This window comes from Gopherus flavomarginatus, chromosome 7 (assembly GCF_025201925.1).
Source record: "Gopherus flavomarginatus isolate rGopFla2 chromosome 7, rGopFla2.mat.asm, whole genome shotgun sequence".
NCBI classification, from domain to species: domain Eukaryota; kingdom Metazoa; phylum Chordata; order Testudines; family Testudinidae; genus Gopherus; species Gopherus flavomarginatus.
The window spans coordinates 81,474,951-81,489,613 of record NC_066623.1 but is presented as its reverse complement, the minus strand read 5'-3'; the positions used below and the strand labels follow the sequence as shown (position 1 = coordinate 81,489,613).

The 14,663-nt window shown below is 41.0% G+C and overlaps 1 protein-coding gene across 1 annotated transcript in view; it reads right to left on the bottom strand.

Annotated features, from left to right (window-relative positions):
• Positions 1 to 5,212: 5,212 nt before the first annotated feature.
• Positions 5,213 to 14,663, bottom strand: part of CNN3 (calponin 3) — a 42,676-nt gene continuing 33,225 nt past the window's right edge. Inside the window, exons 2-7 of the mRNA XM_050960980.1 lie at positions 13,337 to 13,458; positions 12,030 to 12,096; positions 10,106 to 10,243; positions 8,864 to 8,980; positions 6,946 to 7,092; positions 5,213 to 6,311 (exon numbers count right to left, since the gene is read on the bottom strand). Coding sequence (XP_050816937.1) covers positions 5,964 to 6,311; positions 6,946 to 7,092; positions 8,864 to 8,980; positions 10,106 to 10,243; positions 12,030 to 12,096; positions 13,337 to 13,458 — 939 coding nt within the window. The 3' untranslated portion in view covers positions 5,213 to 5,963. The remainder of the gene's footprint in view (positions 6,312 to 6,945; positions 7,093 to 8,863; positions 8,981 to 10,105; positions 10,244 to 12,029; positions 12,097 to 13,336; positions 13,459 to 14,663) is intronic.

Genomic DNA, 14,663 nt, shown 5'->3' with positions numbered 1-14,663 from the left:
CAATTGGGTCCAGCATTGAGAGAATTTAGTATAATAGAACCTCACAGTTACGAACTGAACAAAATGTTATGGTTGTTTTTTCAAAAATTTACAGCTGAACATTGATTTAATACATCTTTGAAACTTTACTATGCAGAAGGAAAATGCTGCTTTCCTCTTATTTTTTTAGTAGTTTACATTTAACACAGAACTGTATGGTATTTTTTTTTGTGTGTGGGTGTCTCTCTGTCTCTCTCTCTCTCTCACTGCTGCTGCTGCCTGATTGCACATTTCTGGTTCCAAATGGTGTGTGGTTGACTGGTCAGTTCGTAACTCTGATCATATTTCCGAGGTTCTACTGTAAAAGGAGAATGACCCAAGTGGCACATAGCTCAGCCAGACACTGTGAAAGCTTCTCCAGTCATGGCTACACCTATGTTCAGCGGAAGTATATTAAACTGTGGTGGTATTTTGTGAGGGGGACTAAAATGAGTTCACTTACTTTGCTTCTGGCTCCCAGAAGTGAATTCCTACTGTGTGAGAGCCTGAACATACTAATAGCTGCTCTACCCAATTGGCAAGGACAAGGTAAGAAAGTCTGTTAGCCTAAGCTATTATTAATGATTCATTTGTATTCCATCTTTGTCTGTTTTGAGTATCTACCCTACCTTTAGACACTGTCAGGACAACTTATATAGGTCAGTCCTATGATCCAATATCCTCATTGTTAGATCAGCAGCCTTCAAGCCAAACAGAGGACAGCATGTGATGTATTTCATCCACTCGGAGTCCTTCCTAATTAAACCAACAGCAGAGACTTATTTTAAAGGCACATAGTCATCTTGAAAATAGTCCTTTACTGAAAATTTAGTAGCCATGATGGATGCAATCCATAGTGTGACTTTAAAAAGTTGGATTTTTTTTTGTCATGTAAGTTTTTGTGCATTTGATAGCACTTCATGTATAATCAGTTTCTCGGTTGCTGAAGACTTCTAAACACCAAGAGGGAAGTAGGAAATCATTTATAAAACTTTAGTTCTATTTTTAATTTTCTTGTAAAATAAACTTATAGTATCGTTTAAGTGGGAGGTCATGTCAGAACCTGGAGTATAGTTTAGAATGGTAAATTTAAAGCAGTGGAGGAACCCTAAAGCCAAAGAGACATGATATTTAAGTACAGTATCTTCCATAGTTGTTGGCAGTGGTGTTGAAGCCATATTGGTCCCAGGATGTATGAGACACAAGGTAGGTGAGGTGGTAATTTATGAGACCAACTTCTGTTGGTAGAAGGTACAAGCTTTTGAGAAATGCAGAGATGGTCTTCAGGTCATCTTCAGAATCATTGTGCACATTCCTACACCTTTACCTCAATATAACGCTGTCCTCGGGGGCAAAAAAATCTTACCATGTTATAGGTGGAACTGTGTTATATCGAACTTGCTTTGATCCACTGGAGTGTGCACTCCCCCCCCCCCCCCCGCCCGGAGCACTGCTTTATTGTTCTATCCAAATTTGTGTTATATCGAGTTGTGTTTTATTGAGGTAGAGGTGTATATTAAAAATCTGAGTGCTCTAGCCCCTGCCAAAATTACAGAAAATCTTAAGACTTAAGTAGGATACTGAATGGCCATGGCCACTTATCAGGTTTCTGAACAGCATCTCTTTTCTTCTCAAAAGAAAGTCCTGGATTTTCAGTTCTTGTCTTACAATAATGTGTATAGTCCCTTAAACTTGTACAGTGTTGTTACAGAGGAAAGATTTTTCCTTGACCTGAAAAACTTGAGTATGTTAAGAAAATCATCCCAGTGTGTAGGAGGACAGTTAACTTGGTCTGGGAATTAAATGCAATATAGCTTAACCATAGTCTTTCATCATGGTTTCATCTCCATGTTCTCCCACATAAATCTTTTAATGGTTTCCTATTTGAGTTTTTGGTTTATTTTAATGCAGTTGTGTCATCTTTCCATATTTACTAATACATTGCTGCATCTGCTAGAAGTGGGAAATTAAGCATTTAAATAGGAACATGAGCTTGTGCGTGAAATAGACACTTCCCAAATATGTTTAACTACATCTCTTTCAAAGAATGCCTAATTGATCATTTTAAAAGGTACTTTAGAGTACTTGAATATCAAATGTTGTCAAGTGCAACTGCCAACTTAATGCATTTAGTCTTTTGATGACCTATATTCAGTTGCCTTTACTTACTTTCACCATTTATGCTGTTTACATGTTGCTGTAAAACTAGGTTGGTCAGTTTCACTTTTTGCAGGCTCTTAAAAGTAAAATCTGATCCTGACATGTCTTAGCTCTTCATTCCTCTGATTTGCAACCTTAAAGAGGCAGGACCAAACCTGTTGTGCGTTTCTAGAGTGGGGTTGGGCCTCCCCTCTAAAATGACTGTCTTAAGAATTGTGATAAACAAGTTATAGTAACAAACATCCCCTCAGTTTTATCTACAGAGCATAATGGACTCAGATTAAGAATTAAATCACAAAGTTAGGAGGTATCAGTTACTGCTCAAGAGTAGCTTTTTCCTCTGTGCAAAGCCCGTGCTGCTAAATGGAATTTCAATAAGTCTTTCTAGAAGGGTAGAGGGAAGGACGGTCATACCTTCTCATCTAAGACCAGCTTTAACACATTGTGGTAAAGGCTGCAATGCCACTGCCCTTACAGCACCTTTTCTGTGGATAAAGGTCTTTATAAAATTTGGCAGTTTGACAGGCACTCACACTTCTTAGTGAAGAACTTCAAAATCAGAAGGGATGTTGCAGGTAAGAATCAGGCTGGAGTATGTTTCAGATGTACAGCACTAGTCTGGCGTGTACAGGTCTGCCCTGTGGAAGTCATGAGCATGACAGTACAGCATTAAGTAACTGACATCAAGATTAGTGTATATTTCAAAGAACATGAATTTGAAAAACTGTACACAAAGCATGGGCTTTTAAGAAAACAGGTAATGACATTTGTGACTGTATGTACCAACTAGTATGACATTTAGAGAAGTGTATTTTTAAGCATTATGTTGGTATTTCCTCATGCCTACAGTGGGACTGTCCACTGAATTCAGAGTCATGAGGCCTAAACCACTGAAAAATGAAAACTTGTGTTCATAGATTGAAGAAAGTGATTTGCACATTTCATGCTAACTAACTTGGTCCATGTTGCATCATAATGGGAAAAATAATTGACTTCAGTTGGGCCAAGATCGTGGTCCTAATGAGCAAGAGTAGTTTAAACTACTTTCCTGGAGCTTGCATTTTTTTTAAATAAACTTATCAATATGGGATAAGTGACACAGTAGTAACAAACAAAATGCTTAAGAGCAGTATTAACACCATAGGTGGGCCCTGAGATTAATTACCTTCATAGGGATTTAACTCCATGTTGTCCTATACAGGACTAACTGCAATAAAATATAGTTCAGATTTGATGGACAGTTCCTTCCCCCCCCCCCCCCCTAAATATGTGAAATGGTTATTTTAATTCTGTTGACACAGGCAGCTAGTTCAGGATGATTTGTTAGACATAAATAGCTAAGCTACAGTCAACAGGCCAGCTGAAGATGTCTGATATCAAACCGTATCAAAAGCAAACAGAAGGAACTCGGTAACAAACAGGCAGTTTATTTATCTTCCTGAAGGAAGGGCCCTCCACAAGCTCAGGATGCTTTGCTATTAGCATGACTCCTTAAGTACTTGCTCACATCAAGGGCCCCACCTACAGTTGTTTTTAACTGTCCCCCTTCCACTGCTAACAGCTTTGTTAACATCTCTGGGAACTCTAGTGTTTAGGCTATTGTTAAAGTGGTTAGAGAAGGCAAATAAGATAGGCCTGGTCTACAGCTCCCTTGCTCCAGGGGTTGAGCAACACTTGTGGCCAACCTAACCCCCAGTGTAGACAGTGCTGGGTTGATGAAAGAGGTGGATTACCTACACCAACAAGTGAAGCTTTCCTGTCAGCATAAGTAAGTATGTCTATAAACCCTTAGGCCACGTCCAGACTAGGAATTAAAATCGATTTTAGATACGCAACTTCAGCTACGAGAATAACGTAGCTGAAGTCGAATTTCTAAAATCGAGGTACTCACCAGTCTGGACGGCGCGGCATCGATGTCCGCGGCTCTCCGCGTCGATTCCGGAACTCCGTTCGGATTGATGGAGTTCCGGAATCGATGTAAGCGCGCTCGGGGATCGATACACCGCGTCCAGACTAGACGCGATATATCGATCCCCGAGCAATCGATTTTAACCCGCCGATGCCGCGGGTTAGTCTGGACGAGGGCTTAGTGTTGCTTCTCAGTAGTCCACACAGAGGGAGACAGCCTTCTAGTCCATTCACAAAGAATGCCCTTATTTTTTGTTATGTGCTGGCTGCTGCCTGAAACTTGTAGTTTTTGAATGCTAGACATAATGCTCTGTTAAGTGTTAGTTGAAGCACCACCTCTGAGTAGCAGAGATACTATAAATGTACATACTGGCCATGTCAATGGTGTAGGCGAAAGCAGAAGCTCGGTAGTAAATCTGCAACTCCTCACTGTGTTAACACATGAACTCCTCCTGTTTCCCAAATTGTAGGATTCTGGATTTTGTAATTGCATTTTAGTCATAAACCGCTGTTCTCACCAGGGTCAGTACAAACTCCATGTTTCAAGTTGGTCTGTTTCTTACCTACAGATGTCTGGGGGAATGAGAGGGTAAGCAGAGCAGGTTCCTGCAGATTGTGGAGTTAGACCAGTGGTCCCCAACCCTTTTTGTCTGGCCGGCACCAGACGATGAGCTGTGGAGGACGAGCACTCACCAACAAGCTGCCTCTGGATGATGCAGCTTGTTGGCAGCATTTCGGCCAGTACGTGGGTGCACTTAGACACACTGGGGACAATATTACTCTCAACATTAGGGAGGAGGACCTAGTGATACTCTACAGATGCTTCACCTATGCTCCAGGTAGCTCATGGGATTGGAGAGAGTATTCTCTTATGTATGCTACCCCCAGTTGAGATCTGCAGGGGATCCCCTCCCTTTCTAGGACTTGGATGTTGAAAAGAACATTTCATACTGTGGCCTGACCCAGGTACACTAGAATTTTTTTCAGAACCATTCTCACATTTCCTGAGCTGTGGGGGTTCTAGATTACCTTGCCACAGCCAAGAATAAGATTTGGGAATAATTTCTGTGATAACTAATGTTCAAAGCATGGTAATGTAATAAATGAATGAGACATCCACATCATAGACCTTCAAGAAAAATATTTATAAAAATACAATGGGATCAGTTTATGATAAGAAATGTGGCAATAAATACAGTTCAAGGAAGAAAAAGCGTTTCTACATGGATATATTATGGCACAAACAAAAATAAATGCACCAGCAAAACATGGGACTTCTGTGGGCTCAAGGACTTTGTACAAGCTCCCTTTTTAGTAAGACAACTATTTCTAGGAGTTTGGTCAGTGTAGATAAAGGAATGAATACACAATCACAAATGCACATTTATCCTGTCTACTGTCTGACTTTAAACATAAGCAAACCATACTGCAGAAATAATTATTTACTAATATACTGCAGCTTAATATTAGCATTTAACGTAAGCATGGAAGTCTTCAGTATTCCATGCAGAAATTAGGTAAGTACTAAATAAGTAAAATGAGGGGTGGATGTTGTCTGTAAATACCTATTTAAGTAGAGGATTGCGAAGATGCATAGATCTTTATTAGAATTGGCTGTACATGAGTACTCCCCTTTCACAGTATTCCTTTTTACTTCATATGCAGTTATTGGTTGTGCTGTAGACTACAACTGTTACAGCACTAAAGGCAGCTAGAAGAGGGAAAGGTAGAGAAAGGAAAAAGGAATGTATGTAAGGCAATCTTTCTTTAGGAACATTAAGCATAGTGTGTAGGAAGACGGGTAACAATTCCACAAGGCTAGTTTTGTTTTTACTGAATAAAATAATGGACTAATATACTGAGCTTTTGATGCAGATCTAATAATCAATGCCCTGGTCATTGTACTGACCATGGTAATCTCTTTGATAGTCATCTTGGTACTCGCCATGATAGTCATCTGGATATTCTGCCTGATAATCACTATCGCTGATTTCTGACCCATTAGTTCCTGTTCCTTGGCTTCCATTATGAATTACAGGTTCTGTTGGAGCAGCACAATATTTGGGGTCATACACTTGTCGTCCAAGCCCGTACACACTCATTCCCTTCTGGGAAGCCACTTTGTTGGTACCCATTTGTAGTGAAATAGTAGAGTTGTCCACTGGTTGTAATGTGAGCTTCTGGTCATAAATATCTCTTCTGGTGCCGGGTGCCAGCATCCCAGCCTAGTGAAATAGGATAATAAAGTAAATTTGTTAAGGTTACCCTAAAATTCAGTTAAGAATCTTGACAATGATTCTAACTGATTTCTGTAGGTACAGCATTCACTTGTACAAGCTGAACAGTAAAAGTGACTTAAAATACAATATTACAGGACCAACAGTTAACACCTACTAAACACACCAATGAAAAAGTTATGCTATAGCTCTACAACCCCTGGGGGAAGGCCCTAGTGAGAAGCCCAGCATGCCCCCCTTTTGGATGTTGCAAAGAGGATGGTGGGCATTCAACCAGGATACTGCCCAGGGAGCTGTCTTTCATTTTGGTATGTCAAATGATGCTTCCCCTTACTTTTCTGACAATACAGCCAGAGAAAGGGGCTTGCTGTAGGCACTGTGTTTTGTTCCTTCAAGTTCTTCTCAGCAGGAAGCAGATCATGTGCCCACAAGAGACTCAGGTCTTGAATCATTGCAAGGAAGTACTGCTGGTTCTGTGCCCTCCCAAGGTCTCAACTGAAGACTCCCTTAGCAAGATGCAGATCCAGCCCTTCAGCCTGTTACCTACCTGCTTGCTCACTAGAGTGTTGCAGTGTCATAACAGCCAATTTTGAAATACTGTATCACATGTAACCTTGCTTACCTGACTGGCCCCTTTGTTAGTACCCATCTGTAGGCTAATTGTTGTCTGGTCAAATGGTTTATCAGTTTGCATTTTTGGATCATAGAGATGCCTTCTGGTCCCATAAGCAGTCATACCTGCCTGGCTGGCACACTTGTTGGTTCCCATCTTTATAAAAAACACAAAGGGTGAGAGAGGAGTGATATAGCAACTCAAGGAGACCTAGTGCAGGACAGAGATACAATTGCATTGGTTGGACCTTAATATAGAGAAAGCAGTTAAAGCTTAGCCACTGACCTTAATGTTCACTTCTAAACAGATACTGAGCTTCTCTTGAGCAAAGAATGACTAATCCAATGCCCTATTTGAATGGCTATGCAAGGGGTATGCGTGTCCAACAGTGTGTTGATTAGAGAGAGAAACCGAATTTCATTTTGTGCACCAATGCATATTTTAGCCATATGGTCTATGATGGAAAGGCTAATTCATATCACATTACAGTAGAGCCTCAGAGTTATGAACTGACCAGCCAACTACACACTTCATTTGGAACAAGTAGTATGCAATCAGGCAGTGTCAGAGAAAAAAGCAAATACAATACTGTGTTAAATGTAGACTATTAAAAATGGAAAGTTTAAAAAAACTGGACAAGGCGAGGAAACTGCTTGTTTCATTTAAATTAAGTAGTGAAAAGTAGCATTTTTCTTCTGCATAGTAAAGTTTCAAAGCAGTATTAAGTGAGTTGTAAACTTTTGACTGAACCACCATAATGTTTTGTTCAGAGTTACAAACAACCTCCAATCCTGAGATGTTCCTAACTGAAGTTCTTCTATACTTGCAGTTGTGTGGTACAACACATTAACATTTGATGCTATTGTCTTATTCTGATTGATTTGCACAGAGAACAGACCCCTCAAAATTCAAAGTAGCACTGCCTCCAGCAAGCTTCCAACTTCCATCTAAACCACTATTTCTTGGGATAGAGAAATTCTGGGTTTTACAAGAAACGTTAAGCCCACTTGTCCATCCCTACCTCTATTATATTTAGGCCTGGCAGAATTCTATTTTTTATAGTTTTGACAGATCAATGTTTATTTTTAAGCATTGATATCAATTTTAAATATTCAGTTGTTTAAAATTATAGGTTGCGCATTTCCCCCCCCAATTTTTACCAATTTAAATGTTCACAGTTGCAACATGTGGAGAGATGAAAGGGGTCAGTGAATAATTATTTAATGATAGCAGATGCTGAGATTCAAAAAGTTTAAAGCTACCTAAACAGCACCCGTTCCAGCTCTTCTAATGCTGGCAATACAACATGTTTTATAAACAGGAAGCTGGGACTCAGTCTCAAGCAGCATTTTTCTTTCTTTGCTCACTAGTACATTTTCATGAGTAGGAACAGAAATATCTTTCATCTACTTTGTGTACAGTGAAATCAAGATTTTAATCGATAGATACCTAATTCTGCCAAGCCTAATTTAGAAATTACAGTAGAGGAAGAAACTTCTTTCACTGACTGTCACTCAATTTTAGAAATCCTATCAATTGTTTACAAGGACAGAAAAACTGCACACTAACAGCAGAAAGAGAACTTGTTCTAGGTGAGAAGCCAGCAGCCCATTTTAGGGCTTGTCTACATAAACAGCATGCAGCAAGCTGCAGTATAAATCTACCTCACAGGAGCCTGCCGCTGGGTACTACAAGTGCACTAGGGAATTTTGTAGTTTGCAGTGGCAATGTCCACGTGGACAGTTTGTACATCAGGCTAGTGTTTGGTAGATTAACATTTGCCATGCACTAAATGTTCATATAGACAAGCACTTAAGTGAATAGCAGTTCAATCAACTGCTTTTTCCAAGCAGAAGATTATCGGTTACATTTGAGGATGGTTTCTCAATTTGGTTTACCATACACAAAACTTTAATCTCATGCTTACCTGCAGGCCAATTACACTTTGGCCAGCTTTTAGTTTTCCTGCATCAAAACTCCTTGCTTGCTTTTCTGCATATTTGACACCAAGATCAATTGTGGTATGGAATCCTTTGGTTTTTGCCTAAGTAAAAAACAAGTCATTCAAAAAGTGAACACACGCTTTTCAAATCATACTTCTTGTCCCCATCCATGGACAGCAGGCTAAGCTTTTCAAAAGTGACTAATAATTGAGTGCCTCAACTTTTGGGTCCCAAACTTAATATGCCTTACATGGGCCTGATTTTCAGAAAGTGCTGCGTATCTGTACTCTGAAAATCAGTCCCTCTAAGGTGTCACTGTGGGAACTAAAAAAACTACCACCCAAAATCATTAGTCACTTCTCAAAAAATATTGGTCAGCAAGTTTTATATTTGCTTGAAAAGAGAAAGTATTACTTGACTGAAGTCTTACATTTAGTATGTACATCTTTTACTGCTAGAAACATTTTCTAATATTAAACTATAATCATCCTGTACAATTAGATAAGTGTTCTTTGGCAGGATTTTTTCTATTGGTTATGTAGCCAACCACACTAGTAATTATTCATATAGCCTTCTGAAATTTAAAAGGAGTAATACATGTGATTCATTGGTCGTCTTCACCCTGAAAAGTCCCTGGGTTGGGGGGTCTAAAGATATTAAGAATTCTGAGGTTAACCTCCACATTCTCAGACTTCCTCTTCTCTAGTGAATGGGATTTGGTTGCTGTGTGTGTTCTGAGTACAAGGCCTTGCTACTTCACATACCTAGGATATCCCTAGTCGACAGAGAAAACGTAGTCCTACTTACAGCTAACCCTCTTGGCTTCTGTTCCCTGCAAGCATAGCTTTAATATATTTCAGGCTACCATTAGCAAAGTCACTCTGTGGCTGCTCAACAGTTGTTGTGGAGAAGATTTAGCATGAGTTAATAACTCTGTCAAACTCCTTCCTGCTCACATGTAAGCTGGCGACTATGCTGTTAAAGACCACTTTCATAACCCCAACTGCTCTTACCCACAATCCTTGTACCCCCTACCTTGACAAGGGAGACACCAAGGCACCCAAAGTGTGGCTTCTTCAGGACCCCTGGGGGAAGATAGGAGCATACCAGAAGCACCTGCCTGCCAAGTTTTCCACACTTATGAGTGGAAGGGATGATTCTGGCCAGTGCATGGATTTCTACCAGTTCAGTGTGGTACAGTATATTCTGTGTAGATAAATACTTACCAGACCTGCTAGTGCCACAAGTGAAGTCTGAACTTGGGTCATGTTCCCATTCTCATAAAGATCATTTGCTTCAAAAATATCATGTGGCTTCATACCATAGACTTGGATGGCTTTGATAAAATTCCCAATGTTCTCCAACTGAAAAATAAAATGTCAAGGCAAATGTTTCATTTTGGAAAATATTTATAATTTCAAAATTACAGTAGGAACTTTGACAAGGTCCCTGCCTTGTAGAGTTTAGCCAAGATGTAATACAGATGGGACACAACATAAAGCAAAGTAAATGAGTGGAAAAGCTTACCATAACACTCATTCATTCTGCATTTGGACTTTTTGTTTTTTGCACATAGAACTGCTATACCCGATCAGACTGATGGTCTATCTAGCCTGGCTGCTGTCTCCAACAGCAGCGCCTGACATCCCTAGCAGATGTCTTTAACAAGGCACTACACAGCATCTGTATGCTTTCTCCAGAGATGTTCTAGTTAAAGTCAGTGGTTCTCAACCAGGGATATGCATACCTCTGGGAGTATGCGGAGGTCTTCCTGCAGGTACATCAACTCATCTAGATATTTGCCTAGTTTTACAACAGGCTACATACAAAGTACTAGCAAGGTCATTAAAAACTAAAATTTCATACAATGATTTGTTTATACTGCTCTATATACACTATACACTGAATTGTAAGTAGAATATTTATATTCCAGTTGATTTATTGTATAATTATATGGTAAAAATGAGAAAGCAAGCAACTTTTTTCAGCAGCAGGTGTGCTGTGACACTTGTATTTCTAGGTCTGATTTTATATGCAAGGTGAGCTTCGGGGTATGCAAGACAATTCAGACTCATGAAAGGGGTACAGTAGTCTGGAAAGGTTGAAAGCCTCTGGTTTAAATATGCCCCTGCCCCCTCAAAAAAAGGTCAAATTTCTGTGCTAGTTTAGTTCCATTGAGTTACGTTATAGAAAATACTTTTTGAAGGAAGAACTACAATGTGTAGAAATTATGGAATAAGGTGTTTGTTTCAGAAGGCACTTAGTGTCCAACCTAACTTAAACTGGTCCATTAATAACCTGTCAAATTTGAAATACCTGTTTTTACTGTGCACCTTGCTGTTGACTCACTGGGACAAGTTCAAGTATTATTTACTAGTAGTTTTTGGGTAGTGCCTATAGGTCCCAGTCAGGATGAGGGGGGGGTTGCATAGAGCATAAGTAAGGACTAAATTTGGCTTTTTCTTTCAGAGGCACGACAGAAGAACTGTTCTTAAGGCTGTTTAGTTTAGACTAGTCCTAAACCATTTACAAGGGACTACGAAGCATAACATGTCTTGTGTACTAGACAGGCCAATCCTTATGTACAAAAACAAATTTGTAGCCTAATTTAAATTTTAATCTGGATATCAGAGATACAATTACTGCTTGTGCATTTTGCCATTTTAATCTTTTTCTGTGTTATATACCAACATTTCATCCAACACTGCTAAAAAAAAGCATAATGAAAGGATTTCAGTGCTAATTATTCCTATTTTGCAGAATGACATTTCATGCAGTAACCTTGAACAGTATGGCACACAGAGCTGTTAACTTCATATGGCATAGACTGTGGCATCTAGCATCTTTGGCTGATAGAAAGTTCCTGTTAAAGTTTAACTAAGACAGACATTTTAAAAGCCTTTCCTCCCAAGGAAGTAGACTTGTTATGTGTCCCATTTGTCTACTACCTAACATTTCTGCTAGTAATTAAAGCTGCTATTAAACATTTGTACTGAAGTAGCATTTAGAGGACAATCCCAGTCTACCCATTTGCTTAAGACTTCATATACATAGTTAATCAACCACTGGAAAGTTTTAAGTAAAGAGGCAGTAATATCCCATTCACATCAGTTTTGGAAACAAAAGAAGTAGGATTTTTTTTTTTTTTACCTGATGCCAATTTAGTTCTGATTGATTGATTTTCTTCACTGATCCTGGCTGCAGTTTGTTTATAAGTCTGGAGAAAAATTAATGAAATGTGTAAATAGCGAATCTCATTTTCACACTATTTGTACAGGCATTTTGTAGAAATCTTTATTGTCATGCTACTGTAGATGTAGTGACTTGATGCAAAACAGGTCTGGTCATGGTTAAATGATTTAGATTTATGTAAAGGGCCTATCTTAGGCTTAAGGACATCTGACAAGTGTCTTAATTCATACACAAATCCATAAAAATGTGCCAGTTTCATACTGTAATATCATATTTCTGATACGTTCTGTTGAAACACTGGTCATCTGGGTTCAATTCTTAAATCTTTCTTGAGCCCAGGGAAGAGAGAGCAGACATGGAAGCAGCCTCTTCCTTGGTAGCAACTGTATTCTGATTATTGAGAACTGATACAGGTCTGTCGCATCTTACGCAGGGGTTCCATTCCGCGGTTATCGCATAAAATGAAAACCACGTATAGTCAAAACCCCAAGCCCTTTAAATCCCACCCGCAGCTCCGGCAGCAGCCGGGGGGAGGGGTGTGTGTATGAGGGCACTTAAAGGGCCAGTGGAGCCCTTTAAATCCCTCCGCCCCCTGGGTCCTGCCACCAGAGCTGTGGGTGGGATTTAAAGGGCTCCCCCCCCGCCCGGCTGCCAATGCTGCGGACGGGATTTTAAAGGGCTCTGCCAGGCCTTCTGCCACAGTGGAGCCCTTTAAATGCTGCCCTGGCCCAGCTGCCAAAGCTGCAGGAGGGATTTAAAGGGCTCTGCCAGGCTTCCCGCCACAGTGGGGAGCCCAGTGGGGCCCTTTAAATGCCCCCCAGTCCAGCCGCCGGAGCTGCGGGCAGGATTTAAAGGGCTCCATCAGGCTTCCCGCCGTGGTGGGGAGCCCGGAGGAGCCCTTTAAATCCCGCCCGCAGCTTTGGCAGCTGGGCTGGAGCTGGCATTTAAAGGGCCCAAAGCTCCATGGTCGCTGGAGCCTCAGGCCCTTTAGTTTGCCTCAGGGGCTACCAGCCACCTCTGCAGCTGGGAGCCCCCTGGGTGATTTAAAGGCCCTGGGACTCCTAGCCACAGCTGGTGGCCTAGGACCTTTAAATCTTGAGCCCCCTCCCGGACTCCAGGCCTTTCAGCGTAAAGCTGAAATTGCGCATGTTAAATGCACGTAAGTTGCAAGAGACCTGTATATTCAAAAGAAAGTCCTCAGCTAGTACTCTCTAGAACCTGGAAAGAGCAAAACTACTAAGATAAAAAGAAAAGTTGCTTCTTACTCGCATAGGATTATGCCATCCTTTAAGCCCAACTGAAAATTTACACCAACGCTCATCCCCGTAACCTCTTCTATCCAGTTGCGTAGATCTTCTTCTGCCTGTGGATCATATTTCAGGGCGATCTGTAATACAAATTAGTTACTTAAAGAGATATGTCATTGTGCTCTCTCCTGAAATATTTTAGTCCAAATCTAAAGCTAATTTGTGTCATAGGATATTCTATAACATTTCACAGACATACCAGTGTTCTGATAATTTCCCAATGCAGTAGAAATTGGTTAGTCAAGCTCTATAATAGCAGCAAGTGAAACAGCAACATATAAATTAATGTTCTCACCTTATGAGAACAAGGGTTCTTTGAGTGCTTGCTCATATCCATTCCAAGTAGGTGTGTGCACACCGCGTGCACGTCCGTCAGAAGATTTTTACCCTAGCAACACTTGGTGGGTCAGCTGGGCGCCCCCTGGCGTGGCGCCACTATGGCACCGAATATCTACCCTGCCGACCCATCTGCTCCTCAGTTCCTTTTTACCGCCCGTGTTGGTCGCAGGAACAGTGGAGCGCAGCTTAGCTGATCTCCACCTCCCTAGCTTTTCGCTCGTTCTAATACTTATTGTGTATATAGTTTAATTTCTGCTTCCCGTTATGCCCTGGTGCAACAATCCAGAGAGGACGCAGCCTTCGGCTCTGCGGTTCTACACGCTGCAGTATCTCACTCCGACCCCACCGCCTAGGTAAGGCTTGGGATTCACCTACTTGGAATGGATATGAGCAAGCACTCGAAGAAGAAAAGACGGTTACTCACCTTTGTAACTGTTGTTCTTCGAGATGTGTTGCTCATATCCATTCCAAAACCCGCCCTCCTTCCCCACTGTCGGAGTAGCCGGCAAGAAGGAACTGAGGAGCGGACGGGTCGGCAGGGGTATATATTCGGTGCCATAGCGGCGCCACACCAGGGGGCGCCCAGCCGACCCACCGAGTGTTGCTAGGGTAAAAATCTTCCGACGGACATGCACGCAGCATGCACACACCTACTTGGAATGGATATGAGCAACACATCTCGAAGAACAACAGTTACAAAGGTGAGTAACGGTCTTTTTTTGGGATCCTGCACCATGACTGTGGTATTAATAAGAGCTGGAACTAAGGGCACGGGCGGGTGCTGTAACACTCCCTGACTTGAAGTGGTTTCCATTATATACAGGATTTACAGTTTAATTCAATGGCTCATAGCATCCCCCTACTATAAAAATTGTTCCAGCACCCTTGGAGATATTGCTCAGATAATGAATTAGACACCTCTGGCCATTATACAGAGTGTCTTATA